We start from the raw sequence: 22,924 nt of genomic DNA, 5'->3' as shown, positions 1-22,924 counted from the left end.
TATTTTTCCCTCATTTTAGTCAGTTGATATGTACCCTACCGTTCGAAAAGTTTGGGGTCATCTAGACAATTTCATGTTTTCCATGAAAAAATATAATCACATTTTTATCCATGTGCTAACATAATTGTACAAGGGTTTTCTAATCATCAATGAGCCTTTCAGCACCATTAGCTAACACAATCTAGCATTAGAACACAGGAGTGATGGTTGCTGGAAATGTTCCTCTGTACCCCTATGGAGATATTCCATTAAAAATCAGCCGTTTCCAGCTAGAATAGTCATTTACCACATTAACAATGTCTACACTGGATTTCTGACTCATTTTATGTTGTCTTCACTGAAAAAAATGCTCCTCTTTCAAAAATAAGGACAGTTCTAAGTGACTCCAAACTTTTAACGGTAGTGTATAGCATTGTCATAACATTTCATTGCTCTTTACAATGTAATAAATATAAAGCAAAATATCTGATAAAAAATACACATAGCACTCCCTGCAGTTTTGTATGTAGATTTTGTTGCTCTCTTGTGCTTTCTGAAAGGAAAAACATTGAACTGAAATCATACATTAATGAAAAAGTCCTGCTGATGTTTTCAATATAACATTTGTTTTACAAGCAACAAAGCTGTACCATGTGGTACTTTATTCACTGCAACAAAGTTTGCAGCTTCACACTAAAATTACAACATCATTATGTGTGTTTTTCCCCCTCAATCACATTAGTACAAGCCTCTGGAGCACAAATCTCTGATCTGGTCTAGCACCTGGGTTCCCCACCTACCAGAAAACAGAGGGAGGTTAATGCGAATCAGCCACCAGCTGTTTCATTAAAATCGCAACTTCTCCATCTGCCCGTTGGTCCGCTGCACGTCTTGACCTTCATTTGGCATTGGGTGCTGTTGAGTTTTTGCCCAAGCTGTCAGGAAAATACAGCTTGTCAAAGAACATTCTTGAACTTCAAGACAGTCCGCCGTGTTAAAAAAACATTTCACACGCTGTTGAACTAAAAGCTTTGACCGACCTCTTAACTGCACAGCTTGGTGGGATTTTTCTGAAGTGTCTGGTGAGAGCAATCATTAAAAAAAAACAAAAAAACTCAGCCACCTTGGCGCTTTACCAGCAACAGGTCGGACTTGGCAGCGCTCAGTCCGTCGCCTTATGGTTTCCAAACGGGCAGACACAGCTCACCTGTGGCTCGGTCCTCCATGACGTTTGATACTGTAGTGACAGTTTTTTTACTCTGACGGTGTCGTGTCGCATCAGACTCTCTAACCACACTGTCAGTCCATGCTTAGGTGCTGAAATCTCTTGTCCATACATTGGTATAAATCCAAATACACATGTGGAACTTTTTCCATTCATGCTTGGCCTGGCTGCTCACACCCAGCTCCATCCCAACATGCAGGTCATTCAGAAAGACAGATTCTATACAGAGGTAAAGTTTTTGGACCCCCATGCATTTGTCAAATATCGCATTAAGAATCACTTAGATCTACAAGTGCAATTTCTTTTACTACAGTTACAGCCAAAATACAAAACAAATCCTAATAAGCCATTAAAAATGTAAAGTTGATCGGTTTTATTAAAACACAGAAGAAAGTTTGATTATTGGGTCATTTTGGTACCAGTAACCCACTCATGAAGGTTGTGCTTTTTAGCAAAAGACACAGTTTTTGTTGCCGTGCTTCGTGTCTGTATAAAGCCAGCACATTTGAAAGTTCTTCAGAGACAAAAATGGCTAAAACAAGGAATCTTGTGCAGGAAACACGCTTAAAGATTCAGATTTTCAGCCAGGAAGGGTACAGCTGTCGCCAGATAGCCAGGAAGTGTAGATGTAGTCCTTCAGCAGGAGGATACACTCTGAAGAAATACAGACAAGCCAACAACCTGGAGGACAAACCAAGATCTGGGTGTCCAAAGGTTTCTTCAGCAAGAAATGAACGCATCCTGATCCACATATACAGCAAATCACAAGAGCTTCAGCAGCAGCGGTCAATCCAAACTGGTGTCCAGTGTTCCACCAGCATTGTACGTGTTTGACTTTTAGATCATGACCTAAGGTCCTACCAGGCTGTTAAGAAGCCCCTGACTGAGGCGCCTTTATAGCTCAGTGGGTTAAGCAGGTGAACCATGTATAGGGGCTGGTCTCCAACGCAGCGGCACGGGTTCGATTCCCACTCGTGGCCCTTTGCTGCATGTCTTTCCCCAACTCTTCTCCCCATTTCCTATCTCTCCTATCAAATAAAGCAGACAAAAGGCCATAATAATAATGAAAAGAAGCCCCTGACCAATGAGAGACAGAGGTTAGCCCGGTGATGTTGGACCCAAGCACTAAAGGACTGGACAGCCAGGAACTGGAAGAAGATTCTGTTGTCAGATGAGTGCAGTTTACAGCTTTATCTTCCTCCTGCTAATGTGAAGATACACAGAAGGCCAGGCGAAGCAATTACCTCCAGCATGTACAGGACCTACTGTCAAGCATGGTGGAGGCAGTATCATGGTTTGGGGATGCATGAGTGCTGCTGAGGTTGGTCATCTCACTGAACTCTGCCAAGTATTGTGCCATTCTTTAAATGGTAATGCTGCTACTTTAATCCTCTCTTTTCTCCAAACAAACCTTTGGTCATAATGGCCCAACAGCTCAGCTTGTTGCTTCACAGACTTCAGGTGTTTGTGATGAGGCTGCAGGTAAACTTTTATTCTCATCACTCCTCCATGTACACCTCATTTGTGCGTTGATGCTTTTCTGTCTGCAGCTTTTCTTTTCTACTCATCTGAGCGTTTTCTTGGTCATGACATCCACTGTTTCCCTTAACTACCATCCCTTAATGACATTTTAGACAGTGAAAATTGCGAGCTGCAGGCACTTTGATATCGTTTTAACGCTCTCCCCTGTTTTGTAGGCATCAATTAGCTCCATCAGATCCACAGCTGGCTGCACAGCAGAGCCTGTGGTTACTGTGTATATCGTGAAGGTTTGAAAGGCTTATTATTTATCATTATCATATAGCTGACTCCTGTCATTAGCTGGCTAATGACTGTTCTTAACCTGCCATACAAATCCTCACACGTCAATTAAGGCCTAATTAGGTGGAGTGGTTTTGAGTGGGAGGGTGCAAAAACTTGCAGAAACTTTTTGTTTTTAAGTTGATAAAATAAAAAGTAAGAATGCAACAAAGGTGGATCATAGAAACAACATTGGTAAAGTAGATTCTACACACATGCAGGGAAAAAAAACAAAGATTCCTTCAACAGTTACTGATCCAAAACAGACCCTGCGATTATGAGCCTCCGTTGGTTATGTATTTTACACATCTTTTTCCTTCCCTCCTGTCATCTACATGTAACCTTTTTAAAATGTCCTTCACTATGCTAGACAACAGCAACCTCTGAGCTAACAACGTACCACGCTGAAAATATCAAGCTTCACTGAAGATTAGGATCAGCCAGTGAGGCAGATCTGCTTTATTCTTTGGGGATTTTGCCATTTTAAACACGGTGCATGCAAACGTTCCACCAAAGTCATTCTTTCCTCACTATTTCAAAGTAACATCATCGTTGTCTCCTTTGCATAGCATCGTGAAAACAGCTGCAAAGGATATTGAGGCGTGGTCAGACCATTCTACACAGTGCTGCTTTAGTGCAACAGTCTGACGGTGCAGGACTACAGCACTGCTAGAGGACTAACCCTCTGGAATAACGGTGGCTCAGTGGTTTCGGCTTTGGCTACTTATCAGAAGGTTGTTAAAGCTACTACAAAACAAAACATATAAGTTGCCCAGAAGTGCCTAAACTTTTGCAGAACTGTCAAAGAGTGAGACATCGAAGGAAGTACATGAGAGCAAGAATGTGTCAGGAAGAAAACAAAAAATAATAAATCACAGTGCAGTTAAATTTTTGCCTTTGGAGTAAATTTAGTTCTGAGTCTGTAACAGAGCAGTGGCAGGAAGAGTTTGGAGGAGATGTGAATCAGCAGAGCTCCACTGGAAGGATTCACTCCTCCTCTGACCTGGACTCGATTTGTCGAGGTCAGGATTCACTAAATATGCTAAGATACAGATCTGAAGAGTCACCAGACACCGGTGCTACCAACACATACGATGTTTGACACACACTCTCACCAAAAACAAACAGACCTGCGGTTGGTATAGCTATGCGTATTTTAAATGTTTCAGGAGCAAACTTTCAGCCGTCAACACGTATTTTCTTCAGAAAACTGCTTTGAAAGGTCGTTGCACCAATAAATTTCACTCCAACCACCCCTTCATGCTCTATTCCGTGCTTCCACTCAAACAAACATCTCCACTCTTTCCAGTTCTTGAAGGTGAAACTTAATTTTTTACAGTTTTCAGCACCTTCAGTCATACTTAAGCCTCTTGCAGTAATTGCATCTCAGCTTCCACTTGTCGGCATTCGTGTTCCGCTGTTTCAAGTGGAAATGTTCAATAATCTCGTAATGTTTTATAACTTAATGAATCAATAATTTCCCTTGCCGTTTGCGTAATGGAAACCACCTTACAGGCTCATGCTGAGGATGTAATTATATCTAATGTCATGGGATTCAGGTCTGCACAGCTGAGGCTCCACTCTGACTGATGTTCTGTGTGTTTTGTCATTAACACTGCTTACCAGCTTCGTCCCCGAGGTGCTGATGACTTGTTGTTGCTTGACTGAACACGAGGCTTAACGCTAATCTCATCACTGATGATTCACCAGTTAGAAAGAGCTCGTAGGCATCTACAGTAGAAGACGTGCGTCCTCATGCGATGTCTGTTTAGTGGGAGATTGTTCCACGAACGTTGCTTTTCTTTCAGGTTTTTGTAAATGGTGAAGATTGGGTTTAGATTTTTCACATTAAGAGATAGAGGCTGCACAGTGGATCGGTGGTTAGCGCCGTCGCCTTGCAGCTAGGATCTTTCTGCGTGCAGTATGGATGTTCTCCCTGTGCATGTGTGGGTTTTCTCCATCTGTGTGTGTGTCTTTTTTATGATAGTTTTGCCTCGTTTGTGATGATTTTGTGTCCTTTTGACTCTTTGTGGGAATCAGGCATGTTTTCGTCGTGAATTTGTGATTTTTCTTAGTATATTTGCATCTCCTTGTATTTAATTTGCATCTTTTGCAGTGATGGAGCACATTTCTGTGGTGGTTTTGACTCTGCGAGGATTTGGCATGTTTTTCTGTTATATTTGATTTTTTTGTGGTGATTTTGTGATGATTTCACAGATTTTTTTTTATGGTTTCTTTGACCCTTTTCTTGGGATTTTGGACATTTTCATAAGGATTTTAATCCGTGTTGATTTTTGTGGGGATTTTGCATTAAGTCTTTTTGATAATTTTACCTCTTTTTATGGTGATTTTGGGTCTTTTTTATGGTGGTTTTCAGTCTGTTTGTGTTAATTTTGAGTCTTTCTGTGGTGGTTTATACTCTTTGTGAGAATCAGGCATGTTTTTGTGATGAATTTGTGATTTTTCTTGGTATATTTGCATCTCCTTGTGATTAATTTGCATCTTTTTGTAGTGATGTCGCACATTTCTGTGGTGATTTTGACTCTTGTTTTTCTGCTTGGGTTTTTTGTTGTGATTTCACACATTTCTTGTGGTTTTTTTGACCGTTCTGTAGTGATTCTGCACATTTTTGTGATGATTTTGACTGGTGAGGATATCTGTGAGGATTTTGCGTTCAGTCTTTTTGATAATTATACCTCTTTTTGTGTCTTTTCATAATAATTTTGAGTTTTTTTGAGGTGGTTTTCAGTCTTTTTGTGTTTGTTTTGAGCCTTTTTGTTGGGTTTCTCCCACAGTCCAAAAACATGCTGAGGTTAATTGGTAACTAGGTGTGAATGTGAGTGTTTGTATATGTAGCTCTGTGATAAACTGGTGACCTGTCCAGGGTGTCTTCTACCTTCACTCTAAGTCAGCTGGGATAGCCTCCAGCCCCCCTAATAGGGATTAAGCGTTGTATAGATAATGGCTGGACGGGCACAAAGAGATAAAATAATAGCAGTTTGTGAGGAAAACGGTCTTGAATTGAAAACTTGGGTCAATCTGATAACTCCAGGGCTATAAAGTAAATCTTCTGCTGCACACCTCCCCCATTTGGTGAAACATTCCTCTGCTGTAAAGTTTAGAAACCACACGTCTTTGCTTCAGAAACTCCCATTGTCCTTTTTGCTCTCCATTTTAATTCAACCGTGGCTTAAAGTACACACTGCAGCCTCCCAGAGAGTTGCTGTCCCAGATATCTGGCCTCCGATCAGCAGCCGAGTCCCAACCTGAGGCAGGGTGATGTATGGAGCCTGACAGCTGAGCGCTGCAGAGGAGATGGAAAGAACAGCTCAGAGAAACAGAGCTCTGGGGGCTTCCAGCGTCCCCACCATGCAGGAAGGAAGATGTTCTTCGTCTAAATAGACTCCACGCACTTCTTTGTGTCTCTGTAAAACTCTCCATATGATGTTTTTGCAGCAGCGTTGATGGGATCTGGTACTCGGCTTTCTTCTCTTTGTCAGGGAATGCTTGTCAGATTGTGGGCTTTGCCGGAGGGATTTCTGCTATGTGGTCTGAATGAGAATTTTATGGAGGAACTGAACAACAAATGGTCTAAAGGGGAGCCTGAGCCAGATGTAAACACTAGAAGAAAGACATCATAATTAGTGTTGAACCAGTAAACACTGTTTTTATCATTAAAAAGTAAAGAATCTGTAAAGCACATTAATTATGATGGCATTTAATTAATAATTATCTTTTCATTTTATTTTCTATGGAGAGCAAGTAGTTGGGTTTTGTCAAAATGCAAATTTCATCTACTACTAATGAGCCAATTAAATTATGTGCATTTAAAAGGCACTGACAGTTGTACTAATACTAGTACATACTCTGGTATTTATTCTTGACGAATTTCAATAAAATAAATCAAATTTATCTTTAACTTTGTTTATTTTATTGCACTCAGGATACATCTCTGCAGCTGCAACTGTGCCATTTGTAGCTCCGTACGTTGGAGCGTCGACCAGATGCTGTTATTTAACACGATGACAATATTAAAACTTCACTATCATCAACAGTACCGACATATTACCACATTCCTACTTCATGGTAAATGTGAATAGCAGAAAGATCTGTAGATTTTGGGGGAATAAACCGGACTGTCTTGGATGATGAAAAGTTACTCCAATCATTAACAGAGGGTCCTCAGTTTATGACGTCCTCGACTTACGGCGTTTCGTGGTTACACTGAAACTGTTTGTGTGGAACTAGTTGATGTGGAGCGGACGAATCTGTCGTCATGCAGCGCTATAAGACGTTTACATTCACAGTTTGCACACCGCCTTGGATTGTGCTACATTCACTAACTTTTGTCCTTCATTAGTGCTCCCAAGCGTAATTCAGATTTTTTTGATGCTTTGAGGAAAAAGAAAGCCATCTCTATGGAAGTGAAATTAGATAGAACAAAACACCCGCAACATTGTGAAACACAGCATGTAATGGCATCGTTTACATTTTTGCCGGAGTTCCGATTTGCAGCAAAGATCGACTTCTGTCGGGCCGCAGGAACGAAACGCCGACACACGTCGAGGACCGCCTGCATTTCCAGCTGTGTTGTGTATACAGGGTGTCCTCGGTTTACGACCTACAGTGTTTCGTCGCTACGTCAGAACTGGTTACGTGGAACTAGTTGGCGAGCAGAGCGGATTAATACGTCGTCATGCGGTGCTATCCGACTGCTTTGTTTCCATTCTCCGGTTGTACCCCGCCTTGGATTGTGCAACATTCGCTAACTTTTGGCCCTTCGTTAGGGCTCCCAAGCGTAAGTCAGACTCTTCTGATGGCAGTGCTTCAAAGAAAAAGAAAGCCATCTCCGTTAAACTAAAATGAGATATAATAAAACACTTGGAATAGGGCGAAACACGCAACGGCTTCATGTTTTCGTCTGAGTTCTGACTTACAGTGAAAATCGATTTACGTCTTGCCATAGGAACGGAACGCTGACATAAGTCGTGGACCCTCAGTGGTTTGAAGAAAAGGAAAGCCATCTCTATGGAAGTGAAATTAGATACAATAAAACACTCAAGTTGTAAAAACATCTCCTTGAAAAATGACTCGCATGCATAAAAGTCATTGGTACTAATGACTTTTCCAAAGAACTGATCAAGTTCTGACGTAGGTCAATCCATAGGAACAGAACTCTGATGTAAGTTGAGGACCCTCTGTATATAGCTAATATTAACCGCATCGTCTATGGAAGCCTATGATTTGCACTGCTTGATTTAGGAGGTTATATTTTCAAGATGCGAGATTTTAAAATTCTATGCAGATAGTTTCTGCATCGTCATAAGTTTCTCTGAGCCGAAAATCTCCCGTCATCCAGCAGCAGCCTCTCTTCTGGTGCCGGGAGTTATTTTTGATTAAGACACTAGAGAGAGAAAAAGAGGGAGAGAAGTGAAGCAGGATGAGAGGAAAGGAAACAGAAACAGGAGTGAAATGATAGAGACAGGAGGGAAGAGTTGAATCATGGCGAGCATTCAGATGTTTTGACACGTTGCAAAATCGATCGGAGGCTGAATGCCAAACACTGAACGGCTCAGCGTGGATGGAGCTCTGTGGCCATTAAAGGAACAGCGGATTGTAAAGGAACAGCAGACTGTAAAGGAACAGCGGATTCTAAAAGGAACAGCTGACTGTAAAGGAACAGCTGATTCTAAAAGGAACAGCGGATTCTAAAAGGAACAGCAGACTGTAAAGGAACAGCTGATTCTAAAAGGAACAGCAGACTGTAAAGGAACAGCGGATTCTAAAAGGAACAGCGGATTCTAAAAGGAACAGCAGACTGTAAAGGAACAGCAGACTGTAAAGGAACAGCGGATTCTAAAAGGAACAGCAGACTGTAAAGGAACAGCAGACTGTAAAGGAACAGCAGATTCTTAAAGGAACAGACTGTAAAGGAACAGCAGACTGTAAAGGAACAGCAGACTGTAAAGGAACAGCAGATTCTTAAAGGAACAGCAGACTGTAAAGGAACAGCAGACTGTAAAGGAACAGCAGACTGTAAAGGAACAGCAGATTCTCTGCACTGGCAGGTCCAGGATCAGCATCAGTGGAGGAAGAACTGACTGTGCTGTCAGATAACATGTTTGCAGAACACCATGACTCTTTTTCCACATAAAATCAGTGGATATGTGCAATTAATATATGCTCAGAACAAAAGCATAACATATAAACTTCCCACTTGCAGATCTGTAACTGCACAAGTAAAAAGAAAGAACCTATAATGAGTCAGCTGAAAAAATATGTAACTGGCCAGATTCTTACATTTCAAATCAGATAAATTATCAGTAATATCAAAAACATTACAAAACAAACTGGACTGAGCTGGATAAGATCCAACAGTAGAAACTGAAAACATATAAATGAAATTTTAAAAAAGCACTAGTGTTTGTACACATACACTGAAGAGGAAAAGAGCCCTGACATAAAAAAACAAGTATTAATTAGGAGATAATATTGTGTTTGCGGTTGCTCTATGTTGTTTAAACTTGTTGCTCTACATTATTTAAAGTCGCCCTATGTGTAGCTAAAGTTGATATTATTAGTTAAAGTTGCTCTATATTTGTTAAAGTTGTTCCTAATGAGTTAATGTTGCTCTATATTATTTAAAATTGCTCTATATTAGTAAAGGTTGCTCTATATTTGTTGAAGTTGCTCAGAAATGAGTTAAAATTGCTCTAAATTAAGTTAAAGTTGCTCTATATTTGTTGAAGTTTCCAGCTAAAATAGTCTTTTACACATTAACTATGTCTAGATTGGATTTCTGATTAATTTAACATGATCTACATTGAAAAAAAAAGTTTTTCTTTCAAAAAAATAAAGATATTTCTAAATGACCCCAAACTTTTAAACAGTGGTGCATCTGTTCAGGTTGTTCATGCACATAAATGTACATTTAAGGAGACATATGTAACGCAGACATAATGTAAATGCATGAATATGTAACACACACACACACACACACACACACACACACACACACACACACACACACACACACACACACACACACACACACACACACACACACACACACACACACACACACACACACACACACACACACACACACACACACACACACACACACACACACACACACACACACAAGCTATGCAGCCCTTTGTGCATGAAAACATCTCCTTTAACAGACTGCGTCCTTGACAGATTGTTCGCCAGATGTGCCCAACAATCCCAAACATGATCACGTTCTGCAGCCAAGAACGATCCAAGCACAGCCATGTAAATGTGAGAATCCACTGCAGCGTCCAGGAACATCCCACACAGGCTGACGTGAAATCACTGAGGATAATTAATACCAGGGCTGCTAATGAACACTCGGCCTTGGTGGTGCTTTTTGCCTCTCCTTCCTCTCTGTCTCAGGGCCTCTAACCATAAACAGACACATTCCTGTAGAAGTGAAGCTCTGCCAGGTTTCAGGAATGTGGTCACAGGAGCTGCTTCAGCCAGCTGATGAAGGTCGGACTTTTCCACGCGTAACTCACAGCTCGGCTTTCCACACGTCTGCAGCTTCCAGCAGAGCAGCGCTGTCAAAATTATTCTAGTTCAGGGGCCACATTCAGCCCAGTTTGATCTGGAACTGAATGATGGAGGATTTTACTTTGTGATCAAAACGACCAGAGTCAGACAAAAAAAAAACCCAAAAAAGACAAAAAGCAACAAAAACAAGGCAAAATATTACAAAAATGAGACACAAAACAAAAAGAAACAAATTATACATAAAAGTTACAAAGCGACAAGTGACACAAAACATTTTAAAAGTGAGAAGAAAAATGACAGAAAACAATATGAGACCAAAAACACAAAATGACAAAAATGCTACGCAAAACAAATACAACAAAACACAAAAACAAGAAAGACACAAGTGAGACAAAAAGGGAACACAAAACAATGAGACAAATAAAAGTCAGACAAAAAAACAAAAACAAGACAAAATATGACCAAAATGAGAAAACGACATGAAACAAAAAGACAGACAAAAAAGTTACAAAGCAACAAAACAATGTATGACTGACAAAAATGAGACAACAAATTACACAAACAAGACAAAAAAATGACAAAAGTAGAAACAAAATAACAGAAAGCAACACCAGCAAGACAAAACAAAGCCACAAAATGACAAAAACGCTACACAAAAATAAAGTAAAATGACAAATATAAGACAAAAAACACAAGCGAGACAGAGGAAACACAAAACTACAAAAATGAGAAACAAGACAAAAACATGAGAGAAATGACAAAAAAAAACAAATACTGGAAAATGTATTATAAAAATGAGATACATGACAAATGAGCAACAAAATGATGGAAAATGAGAATTGAAACAAAAACCCACAAAAAAACAAACAAAAAAAAGACAAAATGTCACCAAAAAAAATGACAAAACGACAATGAACAATCTAGTATTTTACTTTATGATCAAAACTACTTGTCATGGTTTTAGAAATTATTTTAAATTTAGTTTTACAAATTTACAATCTGCAGTTAATGTCCTCTGTCATTTTCACACTTAAAGTCGTATCGTGGGCCGGATTGGACCCTCTGCAGGGCTGGTTTTGGCCCACGGGCCTCATGTTTGACACCACTGCAGCATAGGAATAAACAGCAGTCCCAGTTTTACCAAAATAATCATAGAAATGAACGTATTTGTCGCTTAGACGTGTGGAAAAATGTTCCACTGAGCACACTGTGACCCAGTTCTATCACACAAATGGGTTACAGCACCTGAAGGAACATTTCCTTCTGAGTGACCTGCTTCTATGCTGGGTCCATTCTCATGTTCTGTCCGTCATACATGTATGCATGTTCTCCTGCAGACGCCTCGGTGGCACATCGACCTGCAGCCCTGGGCCGGGGAGGGTCGCTCTCTGGAGGACGAGGCTAAAAGGTTCCTGAGCTTCATCACAACCCCACAGGTGAGTCCTTGTTCCAAATCTCTCCTAAAATAATGTGGCTGACGACGTTTTTCTTATTGTGTGTCTCTTTATTTGCTTTGTGTCTCATTCTTGCAATTTTGTGCCTCTTTTTAGTTGTTTGTGTCTCATTTTTGTCACTTTCGTGTCTCTTTTCTCATTTTGCATCTCATTTTTGCCATTTGTCTCATTTTTGTCATTTCTTGTCTCGTTTGTGTAATTTTGTCTCTTTTCTCATTTTGTGTCTTGTTTTCCTCTTTGCGTCTCCTTTTTGTCATTTTGTGCCATTTTTATCATCGTCTCGTTTTTATCATTTTATGTCAATTTCTGTCTCGTCATTGTGTCATTTCTCTCATTTGTTGCTTTATGTCTCGTTTTTGTTGTTTCGCATTTCATTTTTGCCGTTTTGCGTCTTATTTCTGTCTTTTTGTGTCTCGTTTTTCTCATTTAGTGTCTTGCTTTTGACGTTTTATGTCGTTTGTCAATTTCTGTCGCGTCTTTTTGTCGTCTTGTCATTTCTCTCATTTTTGTTGCTTTGTCTTGTTTTTGGCATTTCGTGTCTTATTTTTGTTGTTTCTGTCGTTTTATGTCTTGTTTTTGTCAATTTATGTCTCATTTTTATGGTTTTGTGTCTCACTTTTGTTGTTTTGTGTCTGGTTTTTCTCATTTTGTGTCTCGTTTGTCATTTTGTATTCAACACCATCAAACAGTTTTCAAAAAGAGTTTTGTCTGGTAGCGTAAACCTGCAACTACATGCCAGCTGATGAGTTTTAAACAGAGAACGCCGACTGTCCAACACAGCACAACAAACGACAGAGCTATAATCTGATGTGGAAGATTCACAGAGCAGACACGAAGACGCAACAGCTTTAAGAAGGTGTGAAGCAGAACACAGGATGCTGTTTCCTGGCACCGTTTTCTTGTTTTTCTGCTGGGTGTGAAGAGAACACGTCTTCACAGGATATTAAAGCTGTTATTTTTAGACAGAGTTCTTATTTCAGAAACTCAACACCTCGACTGTTGATCTCCAAGTTCCTGGTCGTTCAGCTTTGACCTCGTTCAGCTTTGAGTGTGGTGTATTTTTAGTTTTTCTCCGTTATTTATTTGAGATGTTGGCTGTGCTTCCTGCTTTGCTTCAGGCTATGTTCCAGGAGGAAGCACATAATCCTGAATCAGATTTTTACCACTCGAACCGAGATTTACCAAATATTGGTACCAGATGCTCAAATGTAGCATTAAAAAAAAAAACAAGTACAGCTGCTATTATTTTCCTGGAAGCCTGCTTATTGTTCCGTGTATCAGACGACTGAAGCTACAACTCGTTCACATTCAGCTCAGCGCTCGTCTTGCTCGGCAGCACCCTCGTGAATTCATTATTCTATTGATTACCATACAGATGGAACTCACAGCCCCTCCATTCAGACTCAATCAATGAGATGTTGTTTGTTTCTCGGTCCATATCAGCATTAATTACAACTGTTTGATTAAGACGCTCCGCTTCATAATTTGAAAAATATCTGCGAAACACTGGAATCCTGCTTCTTCTGTCCCGACTGCGAACGCAACGCAAAAGACGTGGTTTAATTTTACGTTTTCGTTTTCTGCTAATCATGCTTCCTAGCACAACTATCAGGCCACAACTGCAGTGTGAGCGCTCACAATCAACTGTCAAATAAACACTACCTGTCCAAAAAAAACCAATCTAAATTTAACTAAAAGCCGTCCATTGGATAATTACCGCAGTGATGAATCTGTTTCAGCTGCAACAACTTATTAAATCCTCGCTGATGCAGTGAGGAGCTTCCACCATGATGGACGTAATATCCTGTGGTCACGGAAAGGATGCTAATCTGTCTCAGAAAGGGTCAAATTATTGGATGAAACTACTAAAATCTGCTACGATGCTGAAGGCAGACACTGGTGAGCAGAGCAACAGAGACATGAGACATGACAAAAATACACAAAGACACAACAGGATGTGATGTACAAGAGGTAGCTAGGCAAGACGGTAGGATGCTTGGTGCTGAAGCTGAACAGGGCCCCATAAAGGACCAGAGGGTAGTAAGAACAAAACACGATACACAGGAACTATAGTTTTAGCTGAATTAACCCGAACTTGGTACTACCAAAGCAGTAGAACAAAAGCATGTAGAGGGTAACACAACTGCTGAATAGTGCAGGGCTAATGCTACCAGGACGCTGGAAAACACGGGAGATAACCAGTCTGACTGGCAGGGAACTTACCTGTCCGAGGTAGGAACAGCTGATGGGAGGACTGGGCAGGAGAGGAGGCGAATGGCTGGTGGAGCAGTGGCGTCCTGACTGGGGTCATGGTCTGATCAGGAAGGGCGAGCAGACAGGAGACTGAACCAGGGCCAATACTAACCAGGACAGTTCATGATCCAGCGAGGAGTAGCGGCAACGTCTGGCTTATGTGGAGGAGGGATGGTGATTGGTGATCATTCCCACCTGCTCGCCCACCAGTTCCACTGATTGTGATTGGCAGCAGCTGTCTGTATGCCACATGCTGCCTAAGAGAGGAGAGAGATGGGGAAAGGAGGGAGAATCTACCACTAGCTGGCAGGTGAGGTCGAGGGCGTGACAAAATCAGGTTAAGAACCATCCAATGCGTAATTAAAACCTGAAGGAGACCATCATCTTGGTGGTCAGAACAAACTCTTAGATGATCGTAGGAAATCAACAGTAGAACTCACAGCTATGTTTAATAGTGAAAGTAAGAACATTTCCACACACACAATGCAAAGGAAACCCAAAGGATTGGGACTAAACGGCTGTAGCTCTAAGATCAGTGAGACTAATCAGAAAAAAAGTCTTCAGTTTGCTAGGCAGCATAAAGATTGGACTCTGGAGCAATTTTAAGAAGGTCATGTGGTCTGATGAGTCCAGATTCACCCTGTTCCAAAGTGATGGGGGCATCAGGGTAAGAAGAGAGGAGGATGAACTCATCATGTCTAGTGTCTACCAGCCTGTGGGGGTTAGGGTTATGATCTGGGGTTGGTCAGGTTCACCAAAGTTATGAGATCAGCTGATACCTGAAGATACTGAATGAGCAGGTCTTTACATCAGTGGAGTTTTTTTTTTCTTGGTCCAAGATGACGATGCCTGGATTCATGGGCTCACTTTGAGAATGAGTGGATCAGGGAGCATGAGATGGATTGTCCTCCACAGAGTCCAGACCTCATCATTGAGGCTCTTTGGGATGTTCTGGAGAAGACTTTGCCCCACTCCCCCATCATCAATTTAAGATCTTGATGGAAAATTAATGCAGCTCTTTACAGACACAAATGCTGTGACATCTCTTGATCTTTGGTCCATTTCTAGGGCTTCAGTCACTCTGTTGTTCCTGATTCGTCTGCTGTGACATATTTTAGAGTGCATGTGCTGTTGGTGTTCTTTCATTGTAATGAAACTGACTCGGGGGATAAGCCAGCATCTTATCTTTTCCTCCTCACACAATACAGCCGGAACACTCCAAAATGACGAAGCCCTCACTCTGTATCCTCCACAAAGCAGAAACGCTGCTCATAATGAACTAGCGCTGGTTTGTGTGTGAGGACAGGAAGGAACGAGGACGGAAAGACGAAGTGTGTTTGTAGGAAGCTGTTGGAAGTGAACTGTCCATCATCGACGGTGACAGGCGAGGGTGGAGGGAGCCGGCGCAGGGAGCTGGCAGCATCCTCAGCTGTAATGCTGACTGACACGATGCCTGGTGGAAGTGGAGCTCAGAGAGATGGTCTGAGGCCCGACCAGAGATCAGTACCAGTCAGAGAGGAGCATGACGATGGATTATTTCTCATTAGCCATTTTTGTGTCTTTTTGTGTCAGTTTAGCATCTTTTAGCATAATTTTAGTGTCTTTTAGTGCCATTTTTGTGTCTTTTAGTGAAAGTTTTGTGTCATTTTTGCATTTTTTTAGTCCCATTATTGTCATTTTTCTGTCTTTATGCATCTTTTGGTGTCATTTTAGTGTCATTTTAGTGTCTTTTTGTGTCAGTTTAGCATCTTTTAGCATATTTTCATTGTCTTTTAGTGTACGTTTTTGTCAATTTTTGCATCTTTTAGTGCCATTTTTGTGTCTTTTAGTGTAAGTTTTGTGTCATTTTTGCATCTTTTAGTCCCATTTTTGTCATTTTTCTGTCTTTTTGCATCTTTCAGTGCCATTTTTGTGTCTCAGTGTAAGTTTTGTGTCATTTTTGCATCTTTTAGTCCCATTTTTGTCATTTTCTGTCTTTTTGCATCTTTCAGTGCCATTTTTGTGTCTTAGTGTGTTTTTGTGTCCTTTTTGGCATCTTCCAATATCATTTCAGTGTCTTTTAGTGCAAATTTTCTGTCTTTTTTTTGTCCTTTTTGGCATTTTTCAGTGTCATTTCATTGTCTTTTAGTGCAATTTTTGTGTAATCTTTGCATATTATAGTGCAATTTTAGTGCCTTTTTATGTCAATTTTGCATGTTTCAGCATCATTTTTGTGTCTTGTAGTGCCATTTTTCTGTCTTTTTGTTTGCTTTTTGCATCTTTTAGCATCAATTTAGTCCTATTTGAGTCATTTTGTGTCTTTGTGCAAAATCTGCATCTTTTAATGCCATTTTTGTTACTTTTAGTGACATTTTGTGTCTTTTTGCATTTTTTAGTGTGTTTTGTGTCATTTGTGTGTCTTTTTGTGTCAGCTTTGCATCTTTCAGTGTCACTGTTTGTCTTTTAGTGCAATTTTTGTGTCAGCTCAGCATCTTTTAGCATCATTTTACTGTCTTTTTGTGCCATCTTAGTGTCTTTTTGCGTCTCATAGTGCCATTATTGCATCTTTTTGTGTCATTTTTGCATCTTTTAGTGCTTTTTTATGTTTTGTGCCACCTCATCTAGACGTCATAACATCCCGTCCGTTGCTTTCACTATAACCAGTTACTGTATCCTCACTGAGAACATCCTCTCAGGTCTTTTTCATTCTTCTGTTTGACATTGTTCAACAGCGAGCAGTTCAAGTCTGCAGATGTGAAGTGGCAAAATAATCAGGAACGATTTTGCATTTCATTGCACGCTGCGCATGAATGCTTTCATCCGGAACACATTAGCACTGATGGACATAATGGAGCATATTTTAAAATAATCATTTAAATAGACGATTGCAGCAATACAATTCCAGCGCTCTTTGCAACAGAGAGCCATCAGGGCGACTTTTATTTCCTGTCAAACGGTGACGCACTGCGCTTGACTCAGCTGGTTCCTTCCTGCCTGACCTGTCACTGAGCGATCTGATTAGAGGGAGACATTTAAAGGCCACAGCGAGAGAAAAAACAAGCCTGCGAGGTTCTTTAGAAGCTGTTAAAATCTAGAGTCAACTCGGGCTTTGGCCTCGGAATGCAAACATGCATAATGAAGCAGCTTCAAATGTCAGTTTTAGGCGAACAATAGACTTGATTTGAGAAGAGGCGGGACACGGCGTGCATGATTTCTTTTCATTTAGATTTCAGAAAAAGCACTCCTTCTTCCTTCACTGTTTTCTTCCACCTTGACGGGGCTGGAAAACATTTTGTGCGAGCTCCTTTTCCAGGAGCCCGACTGTGAGCCGGTGATACCAGACAGACACACAACGCACATGTTTACACACATGCTGTGGTGTCTGAGCTGGAGCGGTGAAGCCACGGATTTCTGCTTGATATCACCACGCCTGAGCCAGTGTTGTTCCTTCCTCCGCAAACTGGGATCTCCGCAGCAGACAGAGCTTAAGGAAACCAGACAGCAAACATTTGAGCAGCAGCTTCCGTGCTGAAGCTTGTAGCGCTGTAGACGTACAACATGCTGACATGTATGTACATGAGCACCAACACGGTTTATGCAGGCACGAGCCTCATGCAGTATAAACACAGAGAAACTCACATAAACATACAGAGGATAGAACCCCAATGGAGCGTCTGGATTTAAAGCTTAAAAATACTGAATTAAAACCTAAAATCTGAGTATTGCACAGTACTTAAAAGGGAGTCCTGCTAAAGATATAGTTGCAATAGAGGAGATTTATGCAGTTCACTTTTGTGGCCACTTTCTCAATGAATAGTTTCCTGATCCATGAGACAAATGGTACAATAACTATATATGTGTGCTCAGATATAATCCATGGCAGACATAATATGAAGAATTTGGCTGTAATATTATATTAGACCTGCTTATTAAATTAAAAACCCTTTATTTGTCACTGATGTCACTAATGGCCCACTTTTAGATCATGGCTTAAGGTCCTCCAAGGCTGTAAAGAAGCCCCTGATCAATGAGAAACGGAGGTTAGCCCGGTGATGTTGGGCCCAAGAACACAAGAAGTAGACAGTCAGGAATTAGCAGCAGATTCTGTGGTCAGATGAGTCCAGTTTACAGCTTTATCTTCCTCCTGAGGGTACACAGAAGGCCAGGTGAAGCATCATCTCCAGCATGTACAACTGCCAAGCATGGTGGAGGCAGTATCATGGTTTGGGGATTCATGAGTGCTGCTGGTGCTGGTCATCTCACTGAACTCTGCTAAGTAGTGTGCCATTCTCCAAACCCACATGTTCCTTTCTACTGCTCCATCAACGTCAAAACTGGATGTTTCAACAAGATAACGCTCCACATCCAGGACCAGCAGAACTTCATTGCAGGAGAACAGTTTCCAGGTTTTAGAGCGGTCAGATCAATCTCCGGACACGAGCACCTTTGAAAATCTGTGCTGGATTATCAAAAGGTCTGTTTCAAAGCATAAACAAAAGAATGTAGAGGAATTAAAAGCAGTAATTCGAGAAGAATGGGAGCAGATTAGCCCTCAACAGTGTGAAAGGCTAGTGACCATGGCAGCCAGGATTAGATCTCTACTGTGTGCTGAAAGCAGGACTAGATCTGTTTATTAAATTAAAAATCATTTATTTGTCACTAGTACATGACAGTAGAGTGGATACTGAAGTTGCTGCTGGGGCAGACAGGGTTGCTCAAGAGTAAGTGTTAAGATTAAGCCTTGACCTCCTGATCAATAAAACTCCATCCATCACTTCTGCTGAATCCCAGGACTGAACCTGTAGATCTTCAGTCTGTCTTAGCACACATTCTGCATTCATGACCTCTGTGTGTTTTTCAGCCTATAAAGCACAAACAGAGCGAGTACCTCAGTCTCGTCCTTGTTTACCGTCTTTCCTTCATCCTCCTGTGACTCGACATCAGCTCCAGCTGTGCATCATGATTCATGATGAGTTTGCATATCAGTGCACAATGAAGCCCAAACGTATTCTAGCCCGGGGTCAGGCTCTCTGACACTCCACAGAAATGAAAACTAAGCAGTTCAAACCTGGTTAGACTGATGCTGTTGAAGACTGAAGGTAAAGTCATTCTTTCTGCGTCTGAGTCCAGACTGATGTAGACTATAACAGTGGACATGCACGCACTTCTGCTCATACAGTAACGCTGTGTTGAGCTTTGCTGAGGACAGTGGACGGACAAAACACAGGACTCCTGGAGAGTTTAGAACTTCCCAGTGTGTTTGGGCATCATCAATGGAAATCATGTATAAAGTCCAGTGGTTACGACTTGAATTACAACTTTTCTATTGACGGATTTCAAAGATTATAAACAATGTGTCCTCATAAGTAGCATTTCTCTAAAGCAGTATTTGAATTTTTCCAGAATTGGAGGACATTTGGGCTTCAAAATTTGAGAAATAAGTCTTGTTTTTTACAGTTTTCTGCTCCATATTCATCAATAATAGATAAACTATGAAAGGATTGATTGGCTCAGAGTACACATCAATGGCACCATTTTTATTCCACGTTTTCTGTGTTGTTTGCTAACCCTACTCTAATCACAGTAACAGAGTTGCTAATCCATGCTAATGTTAGCTTTTTCTCAGCAGTAGAAGCTAGATATTTAGCTAGCTGTTACTGCTGACCAAGAGGACAAACTGACTGATGGAAAACAGTCAAAAGAATGAGTCTGATCCTGATAATATGAGGTAGAGAGAGACATTCAATCAAGGCTGACAATGTGATGAAAAGATGAAAAATGGAAGAGAGGACATAGCTTTGCTCTACTCATTCTTTAGGAAAGCTGTTTGATGATGCTGATGACAAAAATGAGACACAAAACAACAGAATGAGACAAAAATGACATAAACAAGACATAAAACAAGAAAACCGAGACACAAAAGGATAAACACGGGACAAAAGGACTGAAACCAGACACAAAATGAGAAAAACGAGAAACAAAACAACTGAAATTAGACAAAAAATGACAAAACAACACGCAAAATGACAAAAATGAGACACAAAACAACAAAAATGAGACACAAAACAACAGAAATTACACAAAAATGACAAAAACAAGGCATAAAATGAGAAAAATGAGACACAAAACAACACAAAACGAGACACAAGAGGAGAAAAACAAGACAAAACAACTAAAACTAGACACAAAACTACAAAAATGACACAAGAGGAGAAAAACGAGACATTGAATCAAAATGGTTTTATGTGGTTTACATTCAGATGTTTTGGCACCATAGAACAGTAAATGAGTAAAACTAATTTCTCTGTTATTCATTTATTAGTTCCCAGTATGACGCCTGCTTTATATTTGCAGCACAGGACTCCCAGTGTCACAGAGAATAACCTTGAAATGAAACTATTGTCATATTATAAGTGTATGTTGTGTGTTTGTGTCCAGGTGTTTTGTGCATCGTCACCTGGTGAGGAAGAAGCTGTCCAGGAAGGATCCACCGGTGACTGGGCTGTGTGCCTGGATCCCAAGTACAGTCTGATCCACCGCATTCAGAGCAAACACTGCAGGGTGTACTCCTTTGGGTGGGTAGAGACGAACACACACAGACACACAACAACACGTCCAGCATCAATGAGCTCTGCAGATGCAACAGATATTCAGAACATCTGCTGGCTGTGAGATATCTAAACACGATCGCCATAGTTGTCTCTTCTCCCAGGAATTCTTTTTATTATCAAAGAATAAAAGCTGTTTTCCACATAACAGAGCAGGAAGAACATCTCCGTCTCTATGATCCCTGTTGGCCTTGTCTTCTCATGTCCTCCCATCTCAGTGACTAATTGGCCACTGAGGCTATTTTTATCCAGGATCCATCTTTGTGTCTCCACTCGCATTTTTATTTGCAACATGTTGCGATAATAAGGCAACAGATCCCATCCACTCCACCTGTCCTTCCTCTCGCTGAGTGGAGACTGACCTGGAACCCAGTCAGGCGGACCAGCGAGGTGTTTGACTTTGAAGGCTGGGGAGTCAATCACTCCCGGCTGGCTTGGTGTCGTGGGTCAGCTCGGCCTGGTTCTGCCCCGCTGGGTCAGCGAGGTGCAGCTGAGGTCTGGAGGGAGAGAGAGCTCATTAATTTGACTGTTGAGAGACGGCACAGGTGGCTGGCGTCAGATGTAGTCGATGTTCTGCAGCTTCTGGCTTCCTGATCCTCCGAGGAGAAGAGGTTGGAGGTCAAACGGAGAGAGAAGCATATCTGATATCCTCCGGCTGACTGACAGCCTACATGCACACCCACCGAAAATAAAAGTTATTATGCATCTGTGATTTATGCAAACATTTGAACATTTGACCTGAATATCAGCTTGAGGGAAAACGTGACTAAAAGCTTTGATTTTTTTCCAAGAAAGCCGCTGCATTACCATTTTTTCCCTCCTATCTAAATGAACCCTTAAGACCTCTGGAATGAATTCAATTTACACTAAGTCGCCCCCTTAACTCTGGCTAATGCAGGAACAGCGAGTTGACCTAAAAAAAAAAGAAGAATGGAACTCTATGAAAACACAGAAACTTTACGAGGAACAAAAGAAATGTCCTGAGAGCCTGGAGAAGCAGTTAATCAAGTCAAACTGCTGGCTGGAGTTCCTCCCCGTGTCCCCGATGTGACCTAGATTTACGACACAAATGCATACGTATACTTCATGGTCATACTGCCGGATCTTTGCCAGGTATGCTGAGGATCCACTCTCAAGAGAGTTCTGCTCTCAACTACAGTCTCCTGCTGCATGAAAACAAAACACATTTTTGACAATTAAACATCCTCGGTATTTAAAAGTAGAACTCTATTTGTGGACCATTTCTTATTAAAAAAAATTCAGACAGTGCTGATCTGACAGTTAAGAAAACAAAAAAAGAGACAGAAGATGACAAAAATGTGACACAAAATGAGAGAAAACAAGACACAAAACAGTAAAAATGAGACAAAATGAGAAAAATGAAACACAAAATGACAAAATGGAGACACAGAACGACAGGAATGAGACACAAACCGACAAAAACGAGACATAAAATGACAAAACAAGACACATTTTCCTGATAATGAAAATATCCTGAAAGGCCTCAGCAGGAGTGGGTGCTGCTTGGTATATGACAGTATCATCAGCGTAGAAATGAAGAGTTGAGTTTGGAATAGTCCGTCTGAAATTTTTAAGTAAGGCAAATGAATAGTGAATAACAATGTGCCCAGCACAGAACCTTGAGGGACACCATATTTCACTTGAAATATCTGTGAGGAGGAACCCTCCACCTGAACAGCCTGGGTTCTGCTTTAAGATCATTTACAAACCACATAACTGCTCATTGAGAAAGACCAACAGGTGAAAGACGTTTGTCTATAATCAAAGTTTATCAGCAGGGATTAGTCATGCATCGATATGAAAAATTGTGCTGCATTTTTAACCATAAGCTGGAACATAAGCCAGAGGAACATAGCAAATATAACAGCTCCAGTCGGTGCCACTTTGCCGTCTCCGGCTGAAGTTCCTTTGTAACCAAAATTAAGAAATAATTATAATTATCACACACTTAACGTGACAGCTAATTGCTTTTTTTGTCACAGTGAATGACGTTACCCGTAATCATTCCGTTAGAAAACTTGTCAAGCATCCATTCGGTGAGTCACTGTGGCGTTTTTTGAATTATTCTT

General features: G+C 40.9%; 1 protein-coding gene across 1 annotated transcript in view; it reads left to right on the top strand.

Moving 5' to 3' along the window:
- Positions 1–22,924, top strand: part of mettl24 (methyltransferase like 24) — a 61,653-nt gene that overhangs the window by 19,726 nt on the left and 19,003 nt on the right. Inside the window, exons 2-3 of the mRNA XM_051960827.1 lie at positions 11,878–11,976; positions 20,665–20,801. Coding sequence (XP_051816787.1) covers positions 11,878–11,976; positions 20,665–20,801 — 236 coding nt within the window. The remainder of the gene's footprint in view (positions 1–11,877; positions 11,977–20,664; positions 20,802–22,924) is intronic.

Source organism: Acanthochromis polyacanthus, chromosome 16 (assembly GCF_021347895.1).
Source record: "Acanthochromis polyacanthus isolate Apoly-LR-REF ecotype Palm Island chromosome 16, KAUST_Apoly_ChrSc, whole genome shotgun sequence".
Lineage (NCBI taxonomy): Eukaryota > Metazoa > Chordata > Actinopteri > Pomacentridae > Acanthochromis > Acanthochromis polyacanthus.
Note: the sequence above shows the minus strand (reverse complement) of the source record. Positions and strands in the feature narration are given on the sequence as shown.